This window comes from Clinocottus analis, unplaced genomic scaffold (genome assembly GCF_023055335.1).
Source record: "Clinocottus analis isolate CAN_PGR_092001 unplaced genomic scaffold, fCliAna1.0.p SCAF_11, whole genome shotgun sequence".
Classification (NCBI taxonomy): domain Eukaryota; kingdom Metazoa; phylum Chordata; class Actinopteri; order Perciformes; family Cottidae; genus Clinocottus; species Clinocottus analis.
The window spans coordinates 14,654,596-14,667,218 of NW_027175832.1; the positions used below are offsets into that span (position 1 = coordinate 14,654,596).

The 12,623-nt window shown below is 44.0% G+C and overlaps 2 protein-coding genes across 4 annotated transcripts in view; one reads left to right on the plus strand and one right to left on the minus strand.

The window, feature by feature from the left end:
* Positions 1-1,922: 1,922 nt before the first annotated feature.
* LOC137804947 (NAD-dependent protein deacylase sirtuin-5, mitochondrial-like) lies at positions 1,923-9,800 on the minus strand. 3 transcript variants are annotated; one of them, XM_068604503.1, is made up of 9 exons: positions 9,748-9,800; positions 7,328-7,437; positions 6,513-6,646; positions 5,832-6,057; positions 5,193-5,280; positions 4,971-5,024; positions 3,390-3,513; positions 3,126-3,241; positions 1,923-2,923 (listed from the first exon to the last, which is right to left on the minus strand). In XM_068604503.1, exons 1-9 carry the CDS (start codon positions 9,798-9,800, stop codon positions 2,854-2,856), a joined length of 975 nt encoding a protein of 324 aa, XP_068460604.1. In that variant the 3' UTR covers positions 1,923-2,853. The 3 variants fall into 3 exon arrangements, with proteins under 3 accessions (XP_068460604.1, XP_068460587.1, XP_068460595.1); XM_068604486.1 differs by lacking the exon at positions 9,748-9,800 and adding an exon at positions 8,599-8,700; XM_068604494.1 differs by lacking the exon at positions 9,748-9,800 and adding an exon at positions 8,394-8,501.
* Positions 9,606-12,623, plus strand: part of LOC137804939 (phosphatase and actin regulator 1-like) — a 37,488-nt gene continuing 34,470 nt past the window's right edge. The window contains exon 1 of the mRNA XM_068604474.1: positions 9,606-9,784. Within this exon, the coding sequence (XP_068460575.1) occupies positions 9,673-9,784 (112 nt within the window). The 5' untranslated portion in view covers positions 9,606-9,672. The remainder of the gene's footprint in view (positions 9,785-12,623) is intronic.

Genomic DNA, 12,623 nt, shown 5'->3' on the forward strand with positions numbered 1-12,623 from the left:
ATATTTTTTTGATGTTTTAATGGCTTTATATTATTTCTAAGTACATATTTGTTTTATCTATAACTTTTGGAATGAAAAACAATTGTAATGTGTTCGGGGTCAATTTGACCCCAGGAAAAACAAACACAATTTTAGAAATTGAGAAGGTTTTCTATGTAAAACAGAACATCATCATCATCAGAACATCAGTGAGGAAAACATTACATCTTCTATAACAACGTCTTTATTTCCCAAAAATACATTAAACCGCCTTTGGGTTCAATTTGACCCAATTCAATGTTTAACGTCTAATGATTGACATCATTTTTTTTGCTTCATATTTCATGACTTTTCCTAATTTAATGGGGACAATATAGGGTAAACATAAAATTAGCATGATATGTTTTCAATGACCTGTACACATCTTGTACGCATCAATGTTCCAGATCCTCTTTTCTCTGAGTAAAACACAAAATATCAACATTTTACACACTTTTTTTTGTGGATGATATTGAGGTCACTATGACAAACAATTGTACACTCTTCAGAACGTTTTAGGGCCTTAACCTTACATAAGTGTCCCTGCATATACTTTCACCTCCTGATGACAAATGAGACTTGGCCTTACCTCTCCCTGAAGAGGAAGCAGCGGCGGGAGAAGAGGAAATGAGGAAATCCAATCATGGCAATGATGATGATGATGATGATGATGATCGCGATAATGATACATTGACAGATTAACATACTTGGTGGACAGATGAAAGGATTTGATTTGGATGCTAATTGTTGAGCAAACAAGGCAAATTGTGTGGCGGCAACAACAGGATAAAACTTGAGAGGCTTCGGTGTCGTTTCACCAGTGCAGATGAACTGTTGTGATGCTGTGTGGACTTAACATTGTTTAAGGTCTAAAACTACTACAGTGGGCATGAAATGAGCCAGCCCTGATCACTCCTTTAAGATATACTAAGATTGTGTGTGTGTGTGTGTGTGTGTGTGTGTGTGTGTGTGTGTGAAACTGTGCTACTCTCCTTGGCCCTCTCTGGAGATAATTCCTTTACGACTATCAGCACATCATCGTAGCACAGTCTAATGAGCGAAGTCTTCCACAGATAATTTGAATGACTCTTCGCCCTGCTGTCTCTTTCATTTCCACTGGGTGACTTAACCATGTTAGTCCAGTCAGTCAATGAAGATGAACACCTTTCGGAGTTGGATTTTTTTTTTTCCCCTTTTGCCTCTACGATGCACAAGGCCCTGATTGTTCCAACCCCCCCCACCCCCTTCCCCCTACCCCAGGACCCCACACAGAGTCACACGAATGGAAGGGGTTTCTTTTTCTGCAATGCATGTACTCTTTGCTTTTTCTTTTCTTCTATTCAGAATCAATTATTTATTCTAATCAATCGTTGACGTTTCTTTAAGCCGCCAAAAAGAAAAGGATGAATCTTGAATCCTAAAAATGTAATCCAAATAATATTACACCCATGAACGGTATTTGTTTTACTCTGTAAATCTTTTTAAATGACACACTCACCCCCTCAATTAATACTGAATGAAATCCTTAAATGTATGCAGCTCCATGTTCAGAGATCAGCTGGCATAAGACGTGTCTCACTCCTCAAACTGTTTCCATTCTCAGCAGCAGTGTGATTGAAGTCGATGCCGCCTCCTCGGCACGGCTCAGCCGTTACAAATTGGAGTTCACCGATGGCCCCGGGGCACTTAAGTCTGCGTTTCCTCTCACTCATGCATACTAAGAGAAGAATCTGGATACCATATTGTTTTTCTGTGCCGCCTTTCCAGGGCAGGGCCTCACTGCGTGAGCTTTGGTTGCGATAGAAAGCTACATGCTGGCATCTACTGTCCATTCGGGGCACTCACAGTACAGTACACTCAATGCATTGATATTAAAGACACAAAAACAGCACACATGCTTTTAGTGTTTTAATAATTACATGATATATTTTTGCATTGGCAGCAGTAAATTGTGCGTGATTTTTACGGGCAAAAACAAAACAAAAAGACAGCTAATCCCGTTTTAAAACATGGATGCATTCACTTGTAGACAATTTCCAACGACAGTTTTTCGACACACACAATTTTTTATAAACTGACAGTAATGTAAAAATGTATGACGAATAACCCCATGACACATGGGGGACGAATAACCCCATGTCACAATAAACTAATTTAAAATATTGATGAATCAGGATTAAAGGGAAGGCCTTTCTCCCCTCTCCGTCCTTGGTCAGAAGCAAACTTTGTACACTCAACTAAATCTCTGTAACATTGGTTGATTCGCACTTGAGGTTTAAAGCGAGCGTTTGGTCAAGGTTGTGTAAACAGTTTTGAAAAGGCACAAGATTATGTTATGCTCCGTACATCTGTTCATTCAGTGGAGAGAGAAAGACAGAGGAAAAAGACGAGTATTCTCCATTGAGCACCGGGAGTAATGTGTTCCTATCTACAACAAAGCATTATGATCCCTCACCAGCATCTAATGCGCAAATTGTGTGTATGTGTGTGTGTATAATAACACAACCATCCTATGCCAATCACTACATACATAGTGCATTCCTTTTCTTAATAAACATTAAAGATGCATAGATACTGCCTCAAACTCAAAGTAGCCAACATGCAAAATGTACAATATTCCATTTCCTTATTTTTTTTTGCTCTACACATTATATTCAAGTATAAAGAGATCCATATCGAAGTCTTAAAAAAAAGAAAAGAGAAAAAAGTTGAAGCTTATGTCTCCCTCTACCAAGCATCAACAAATGAACTTAAGGCAAACGTTTGGATTACATTAGTATGAAGAAGAAGCCGCCGGTTGCTGTTTGTCAAGTCATTCTCTTTACGAACAGCCTCCTAAACCTCGGACTCATGTGGCGCCAAAGCTGGAGGCAGCGTGGTTCCACATGGACCCTGGAAGTGGTACCTGAGCCACACACACACACACACACACACACACACACACACAGAAACACACACACACACGTCAGAATTTTCAATAAACAGGAGGAAGGTCACTCACTGATTCAGAGGCCTTACCTGCTGGCCTGGTTTCACATATGTTGTCACGCTAACGTCATTTATTGGAGAACCAGAAAGGTGGGGCGTCTTTTTTTTAATACACTTACATGAAGTACTCCGTCTTTGGTGTTGCGTTCATGTTAAATTCGGCCACTGGGACGCCCCTGGATGCAATCTGGGGGCCAAACATGGCCGCCGGGTAAACGATTGAAGACGTTCCCACCTACGGGTTCACAACAGGGAGCAAGAACACGGGTGTTGGCTTCAAATCCACTGTACGCCATTTCCTTGAGAGATTCTAAGCAAACATTGTTTGATGCAACAACTATAACACGAGGAAAATAATATGACATGCGGGACGAAGGACTCACCACCAGACAGAGATCACAGGTCTCCATCTCTTTTTCCACCTTGGTCAGGATGTGAGAGTCCAGAGTTTCCCCAAAAAACACCACGTTGGGCCTCAGCAGACCGCGGCAGTCGCTTTCGCCGCACCTTTAACACAACGGAACCAAGCGGTGCTCAGACAATTCATTGTATCATTCTGCATTCAGCACGGAATAATTGTCCGTAACACAAAAGAAGAAGCATGAATCGAAAGACAAGACACAGCGACAGGTGGTGAGAGGAGGAAGGGAGGAGGCTTAGAAGGAGCAGCAGGTCCAGCAGAAGCTCAAAGTGGAGCAGGTGGAGGTTAATGCAGCTAGTATCTCACAAGCATAGAGCAAGTGCTGGTAAAATACACATATTTATGGATTGGGGGTAATTCTAGGTTTAAAAATTGAGATATATATATATATATAAAGATCATTATGGAAATGAGAATAAAAAATTCCGAGATTAATGTCGTAAATGTATGAGACAGATAAACAAATCGGAATATTCTGAGATTAAAATGGTAAAAGCGTGAAGCGGACTCTCCATCTATTTGTTCTCATCCACTTACCCGGGGCCGGGTCACAAGGCAGAAGGCTAAGCTGGGTATTCCTGACCGCCATCTCCCCAGCGACCTCTAAGAATATAATTCACCGTAATCTGTGGTTCACGTCAGGTGCATTTTTCTGTGCTCTTTTCCCTATTAAAAGCGGTAGCGTGTCACAATGGCAGCGCAGTGCGTAACGGTTGGAATCTCCACTGTGCTGCGACTTTGACACGGTTTGCATTTATTTATGGTCATAAAAGAGCATTAAAATAAAAACGTGCGTATGCATCTTTCAGGACCTTCACGCCACTCAGACGACATCCTGACCACGACAACTCTTATCACTTCAGGGAGGAAGGACCTTCAGATGGCTGTCGTCACTATGGATTTTGCACTGCACAATATTTTATAATAATAATAATGCAGATTTGTGAGTTTGTTTTCATGTAAATGTATGACTTTAATCTGGGAAAATCCGAGTTTCTTTTTCTGAATATTTCCTCTTGCTGTGTAGTTAATATGAAATTTTTTTTACCTATACAATGTGTCTCTTACACCCTTGTATGCATTCTACCGTTAACTGAATATTAAGGTTAGTGCGATGGAACATTTGGATGTTTTGTTCCTTCCTTATCACACTTGTCTGCTGCAATAGTTATTTCTGTGCAAGACAGGTTCACTGGTGATTTTCTTTCCCACAACAATCTTCTTTTTTTCAACATGCTTGCAACCGCTCTTTACAGAGAGAGAAAACTAGCACACACAAAATGAAGCCAATCCAAATCTCCTGGTATTTACCAACACCCCCCCCCCCCCTCTGCCCCCCCCCCCCCCTAAATGTATAGACCAAGAGAGGAGGAGAGAGAAGCACACTAAACTGCAGCCATGCAGAATGCAAAGATGACTGTCAGGGTGGCACACCTGTTTAATAAAAGGAAAACTCCATGCGTAGCATGCATCAGAAAAGCAGTGCAAAAGGATTAGTAAATCTGACCTCAGTGTTATTAATATGAGGTGACACTAATCCTACCGTGGCAGTTTATCCACAGGAATCTGGGCATCAGCAACATCTGGGTCAGGTGCACTGCACAATAAGAGAACAAACACCGTGGGGTTAAATTACACTTTTCCCTCGACTTTGGGGGTCAAACCGAAGAGATCAGGCGACATGTCCTGCATGTTTATCAGGCTGCGTGTGTGTGTGTGTGTGTGTGTGTGTGCGTGTGTGTACTACAGATGTGCTGCCTTTTACCCTTTGTCCTTTAGGGCAGCACATATGGGGCTGCGCCTGTTCACGGTCACATGTCCACAGCTTACACAGCGCGTCTCCATCAGACTGCCTGCAGTTACACATGAAAAAACATAGCTGTTTTTCATCGAAGCCCCGCCTCCCTCCTCCACCTTCTCCACACAATTTATTGACAACGATAGTTTTGCTGACTCATATGCAAAGACAAACTGGGTGAAAAAAAGAAAAGCCTACTGAATATCGAACTGAGAGAAGCAACACTTTTCAGAATTTGTGTCCCGACATTGAATGAGTGACTAACTCTGTGGGCTCATGGGTTGTTTGTTTGAAAGACCAACAACTGTGAATCACTTAATGTTTCTGTAACCCAGTAAGACCATGGGATATGTGGTCAGAGTTTGCAGCAAACACTGACTCAGGAGCGGCTTCGGGATTCTAGTTTTGATTTACATTACCAATGTCTATAGAGCAATGAATCCTCTTCATTTCAGCCTCTTTGAGCAATTTGGCCTCTAAATGGCAAGACAACCTCTCTCAATTAAGTGATTTCAAAATCATCACGATCATGTCTATAATGTCCTGTGACATTTCAGCGTGAATGCATGACAGTCTGTGGTTCCGGCCCAACTTTGCCCAACTCACCGTGGATCTTGAGCACGTGTTTGGACCCGGCCTGCCGGTGGAGGTCTTCTGTGCACTGGGTGATGACAACCACGGAGCGTCCCTGCTTCCTCAGCCGGGCCTCACACTCCGCGATGGCCAGGTGGGCGGCATTGGGCTTCTTGTTCAGAGTCAGCTCCCTTCTGTAGTGGTAGAACTCCCAGACCCGAGACGGGGTTCGAGAAAAGGCCTCTGGGGTGGCCAGGTCCTGTGGATGCATCAACACAGGCGTGCGTTTTGGGTCAAAACGATCCAAAACGTTCAGAGGAAAGAATTGGACAGAGAGAGTGATAAGCAGCATAGATGAAGTTTCAACAGCTCAATTAGAAATGGAGATTATCTTCTTTTTTTTGGTATAAAACACTATTTTGGATTCTCTCCTGGGAGGTAAATCTTGCTGCAGCCCACGACAAGGAACCAGATTATGCAACAACCTCCGTTTCTCTCTTTGCTGGCTGTTGCTGCCGAGATAAATCCACTGAGCTGTGAAGATGTATTATGTAAACATTAAATACACCCACTCCACAGCAACAACTCTGAACCACAGCTGGATGTTAGACCAAACACAAAACTTTGACCTATATAAAAGACAAAGAAATGTAGAGTAATACACCCACGCACAACTTTGTGCGTGTGTGTCTGTTGGTTTTAAAAAAGAATTACCTGAGATTGCCACTTTCTCCACTTCTCGTTTTCTCCCCTGAAGGTCGGTACTCCGCTCTCCGCACTCACGCCTGCCCCCGTGATGATTGCTATGTGCTTGGCTTTGGAAAAGACCTTGCGGAATTCAGACATGTCTAGAGAGAGAAAATACAAGGAAGAGCAGCATATGACAAAGTGCTTTCTAGGAATTTGGAAATTTTTTGAACCACACCAGCCAAACCATGGGCGATTACGGTACCGAGTGTTTAACATGCTGTAAGGCTGAGATTGTTATTTTATATGGAAAGCAAACCTCACCAACTTTGTTCAACAAAATCTAATAAATAAATACATACATTTAGACAAATTTATTAAACTGTTACTTAATAAAATAATGGTATCTGATACCAGATAGTGGTATTCCCCCATACCACTATTTGAGCTTGTCCTGATATGCAGCAGCAATTTTAAATGTCACTCCAAACAATATGTCTACTCAGGCCTTAGGAGGGCCAATATATCAGTAAGTAGTACTATGTAAATATTTAAGTCATGTATTGTAGTGTTTTTGGTGTCCACACTGCAAACTTTGCATTAATGGATTCAGGAATAATTGATCCGGGGAAGAGGTGATTTATGGAAATACAGATCTAATCATTAAACACTAGTTCATCAACATTGAATCTAGTCAGTTCAATATTAACTCATCATGACCTATAGTCCTTGATTTAGGTGTATTTGGTTTTCATTCATATTGACATCCAACGTGTAATAAAAGGCCACTATTGACCCGACACAGCAGGACTCCAGTGTTACACAAACAGATTCCCTGTTACCTGAGACGGGCCTCGCTGTGTCCATCAAAGGTCCTTTCATCGCATGAGTGGAGCACATGCGAAGGCCGAGAGCCAGCGCTGCTCGATTTTGGAGAAGCATTGTCGCTATCCTTAGAGAGGGATCAGGTAAACACACAGAAGACAGGAAAGGAGCACACAAAACAGAAAAAAATATTATTGCATTGTCCTGACCAACTTTTTTAATTTATGGTGTGTGTGTGTGTGTGTGTGTGTGTGTGTGTGTGTGTGTGTGTGTGTTGAAGATATGTGCAGTTGTTATATTACATGCATGCATTCCTCACTTTTAGGTGCCCAAATGTGAAAGTTGACAAAGTGATCCTGTTTTCTTTACAAACTCATGACATGCAGCGCAAACCCATATCTTTACTGTAAAATTTTAACAGGGGTCTAAACAAAACGCTTCCAAAAATACCGCATTATGTCACGTTAAATTTGGGATGCACGTATATACGAAATTATGCAATGGTAATCTGCAGCAATCCACAGTTGGTGTAACAGCTTAATATTAAGTAGGGAGGTCAATAGAAGGGAGCATGTGTATGTGCAACTCTTTCCACTTTGTACAACCCTTAAATATATCAAACGTAACTATCAGGACAAGGCTGCAGGAATGCATGTCATGTGACGTTCAAAAGCAGTGGTAATCACCACAACCCAAGGAGGCCTGGCTATTGGACACAGATAAGACCATGAATGTGTGTGTGTGTGCACCTTTCACAAAACACCATGTGTTCGAAACAAGAACCTATTCATATAAATAAAAATAAGTCCGGGTAACACGCACGTGCACTGCCTTGTAGTAACATTACATCTGACTGTGTTGGGGGTGAGCCTTAAGCGGTAAGCTGCGTTTTAAACGGCCTAATGCTTGTTTAAACTATCAATAACAACAAAACATGGGCGCGCCTCGTGCGGGAATGCGTCCCAACAGGTTTGACGAGGCGATAAACGAATAAAACAACTGAAAAGAGCTGCAAACTTCCCGCATGTGTGCAGTAGTGAAAGACGTCGTTATGTCGGTTTCTTGGCCACAAAGTCAACTTACTTTTATACCACGAAGTTAACTTTAACTTTCATGTTGCGTGTCGTCCTTTAAAACATCAACGTTAACGTAACGTCGCGAACTCGCCGTGCTGTATGTCACGTAAACAGGAACTAAGTTGCACATCCAAACAGTTGTGTTTACGGACAATATCGGCGAAAAACCGGACCGTAAATGACCTCCCCGCTTGTGACTTCATCATACTCACCTCACTTAAAGATATCCACACTTCGCGAAGCAGAAAGTCACGCCGAGTTAGCGTGCTTGTAGTCTTCTTGCTTCTGTTTTCTGCAGTTTACCATGAGAGACCGTAAACCCACCGCCACTGTCGTAAATCGCACTCTGACAGACAAACACACATGAACTGAAGCTGAGATAGAAAATAAAGTTAAGTTCAGGAGAGCCACCTAGTGGTAGACTGCCGTCAGTGTGATTCATTCAGGATGATTCATTCATTCCCCACATCACGGTCAGACCGTAGAAGTCTCACTGTGTTTCTCTGTGTTCCTCTCCGCGTTTTCATGTTTCCCTGATGCAACAAACACAATCAAGATCCAATCACTGACAACTTGATCACACATCACATCAAATCTGCACTGATCCCTCTTTAAATCTTCTCTTTTTTTATTGCATCTCTTCTGCTGTGGTTCTCACCATTTTGTGTTATACGTAAGTGGGCAACTATGTACCATCTGTCTTTTACTGTTTAATAGCACGCAGTGTCTACTATGATTTATACAACAATACTGTAGCCTATGTAATTGTATTCAAGCCAATTTTTTGCTTAAAAACTGAGCCCGATTTAGCCCCCCCCCCCACACACACAAATTGCTATCATTATATGTTTCCTTCACCCTGCACCCATGCCTCCAACGCCTCTCTCTCTCTCTCTCTCTCTCTCTCTCTCTCTCTCTCTCTCTCTCTCTCTCTCTCTCTCTCTCTCTCTCTCTCTCTCTCTCTCTCTCGCCCTCTCTATTCCCCTCTCTTGCTCTCTCTCTCCTTCGCTCCCTCTCTACTCCTCTCTCTCTCTCTCTCTCTCTCTCTCTCTCTCTCTCTCTCTCTCTCTCTCTCTCTCTCTCTCTCTCTCTCTCACACACACACACACACACACACACACACACACACTCCCTCCATCCCTCTCTCACTCTCCCTCCCTCCCTCCCTCTCCCTCTCTCTGTGAACTCCCTCCTCCCCATCGATAGCCACTTCTCCGTGTGAGTGGCCGAGCTCCTGCCTCTGCCCAAGTCGGCCGGCAGTCCTCCCCGGACGCTGGTTCAAATTGATGGCGACCTCTCCAGACAGCAGCACAGACCGCAGACAGATCAGGAGACTCCGCTCCAAGAGCGATACCCCATACCTCGTTGAATCCCGGCTCTCCTTCAACCTGCGGACAGGTAGGCGCACATCCATCCATCCCGCCCCCCACCTCTAAATATATAATCAATGTCCGATGTTTGGCCAGATGTCTTTCTGTGGGTGGACTGGGATGGGAGAGATTTTCGCGAATTGAAAGACATACAACAATGTCCCGACGTGTTCATGTCGACTGGTGTTGTAGTTTGACGTGAGATGATATCCCTCCACGATGTATTAATGGTTGGCCCTAAATATGCTCGTTAGGCAGGGGGAATGTGACAGAAATGTTACGCAACTTTGTGGACTACAGCGTGTCTGGCGCAAAAAAACAAAACTATAACGATGGGGTCCAGCTATTAAGCAGCATTTTTTTTTTTTACGGCTGTGAATACCCATCGGGTGTGAATTGTGATGTCGTCAGCGCTCGGTTAATTCTCCCACTGTAATTCAACACCGTTATGTAATATGAAGGAGCTTCAACGTGACCCGTAGTGGCAGCGGTGCACACAATCTGATGGGATATCCGGTTTGGTCAACGATTTCGTTTATTTGTGTTTGTGTGTGTTTTTACATTGTAATCACCGCATCCTTAAACTGAAATAGACCCCACGGGACGAGGCTCGTGGCGAACAGTCTTCAGGCTCCATCGCCCTTTAACAAAGCGTGTTTCGCATCCCCTGTTACCATGGTGACTTGGCATTTTTATGCTGACTGAGTCAACACAAGATTCAGATCCTTCACACTACAGTGTTATTGAGATCCACGCTGCATCCAGCTGTCTCTTTTATGGATCTCATGCCTGCCATTCAATAATCCCTATATGTGATGGTTGCAGTTGTCACAATAAATGACATGCAATTCACCAGACACCAAAGTAACATCTTTAAATTGCCCCCTCCCTCCTCCAAAAAGATAAGAAAAATAAATCAACTAATCATTTCACACACTGTGTGTGTGTTATTTGACAGTATTCTCTGGATATTGAAGGCTTTGTGATTTCACTGCACCTTTCCCATCTGCAGCTGCTCAGTGGCTCAGTTTTGCTGTATTGACGGCTCCCAGGTGTGCCAAGGCCCTGCTGGAAAAGAGCAGTGGAGCAATGATGCTCAGTTGGTGGTTGGTGTGATGAATACAAAAAAAACAAACAAATAAAAACAGCATGTTTGTCTCAGATAAGCCTCTGTAGTTCTGGCTGCTCATGCCAACGTGTGTTTGTCCTGTTGAGACAAGCGCCTGTTGTCAACGGCAGTACACTGGCATCTGCCTCTGTGCTCGTTATACCTTTTTATTTCTTTTTTTATTTCCCTCCTCTACACCGAGCTCGCACAAAGCATAGCGTGTGGCACGGGGGCGATTTGTTCAACAGCGCTCTTGACTCACTTCCACCTGAAGAAGCGAAGCAGGATTTAGCTCGCGCATTGCCAAGGAAACCCAAAGCGGTGTGATTGTGTGCCCAGGTGCTTTATAGTGATGCATGACATGGGGGGCGGAAATGAGGTGAAACTCTTTAAGCAATTATCTCTTTGTACTTCTGTACAAGGCAGGGACTTTGCTTTTTTTCTCAGGGGTCCAGCAAAGCCAAGCTCCTCCTTGTGGCACTGGCAAGTCTGTGGCAAGTGTGTGGCAGGTGTCAGTCAGGTGTCAGGACTGTGGCACCTCTCTGACTAATGGTCCTCTGGTGGTGGCAACTCTCTGACTACTGGTCCTCTGGTGGTGGCACCTCTCTGACTACTGGCCCTCCAGTGGTGACACCTCTCTGACTACTGGTCCTCTGGTGGTGGCACCTCTCTGACTACTGGTCCTCTACTGGTGGCACCTCTCTGACTACTAGTCGCCTGGTGGTGGCACCTCTCTGACTACTGGTCCTCTACTGGTGGCACCTCTCTGACTACTGGTCGTCTGGTGGTGGCACCTCTCTGACTACTGATCCTCTGGTGGTGGCACCTCTCTGACCACTGGTCCTCTTGTGGTGGCACCTCTCCGACGACTGGTGGCAAGTCTCTAACTAGTCGTGGCACTCCCGTGACAACAATAGTTGTCGCGGGAGTGCCACGACTAGTATTGACTAGTACTGGCAGCTCGTGGCACCTCCGACACCTAACTACATATAAGGAGAGGACAAGTGGAGATATGATTCGACTTGTATTTCATTATTTGAGTTGATTGTGGCTCCAGCCACTCAGCTTGGCGGCTTCTTTCTTTTATTTACATGTTTTATTCTTTACTCAACAATTTCACATGCACAATTTTCAAACGAATCAATAAGAGATGGCAAAATACCTCCACCTAGCTGACGCCTGCCACAGACTTGCCAATGGCAGTAATCACACTCGCTGCCTCTCCAGGGGTCATTGTGATTTTCCTCTGCTGGATTCATGTTTTCATCAATGAATTACTACTAGAGAGTAGCTTTAACACAATGAGATGGAGCTCCGCAGCCAACTCGACTGTGTTCGGTGTTTAAGCAGCTGATACAATTTGCTCCATTCCCCGAGGCCCCACGTGCACGATGAGCTGCTGTGGGAGATCCTGCGTGCTTTATTTCTGCAGGATCATGGCCGTACAGCACACAGACAACATGTACTAATGGGCCTCTAATGGAATCAGAGAGCGCGTGTGAAACGTCGCTTTATGGCGCTGACCTGTTTAGCGCCTGCACTAATCTAATTTGCCCTGCGCTGTTAAATGGCCCCTGCGCACTGTCACAAAGGCGGAACAACAATACGGCATCGTTTACATGCGCGTGTGTCACCTGTCATAAAACATTACAGGGCGCAGGTGTCGATGGATGGGTGACCTACTTTTAGACCTACTTGGAGCTTCAGTCATTACTGCCTGTTATTATATTGTCGCCTGGACCAACAGCCAACTGTACAG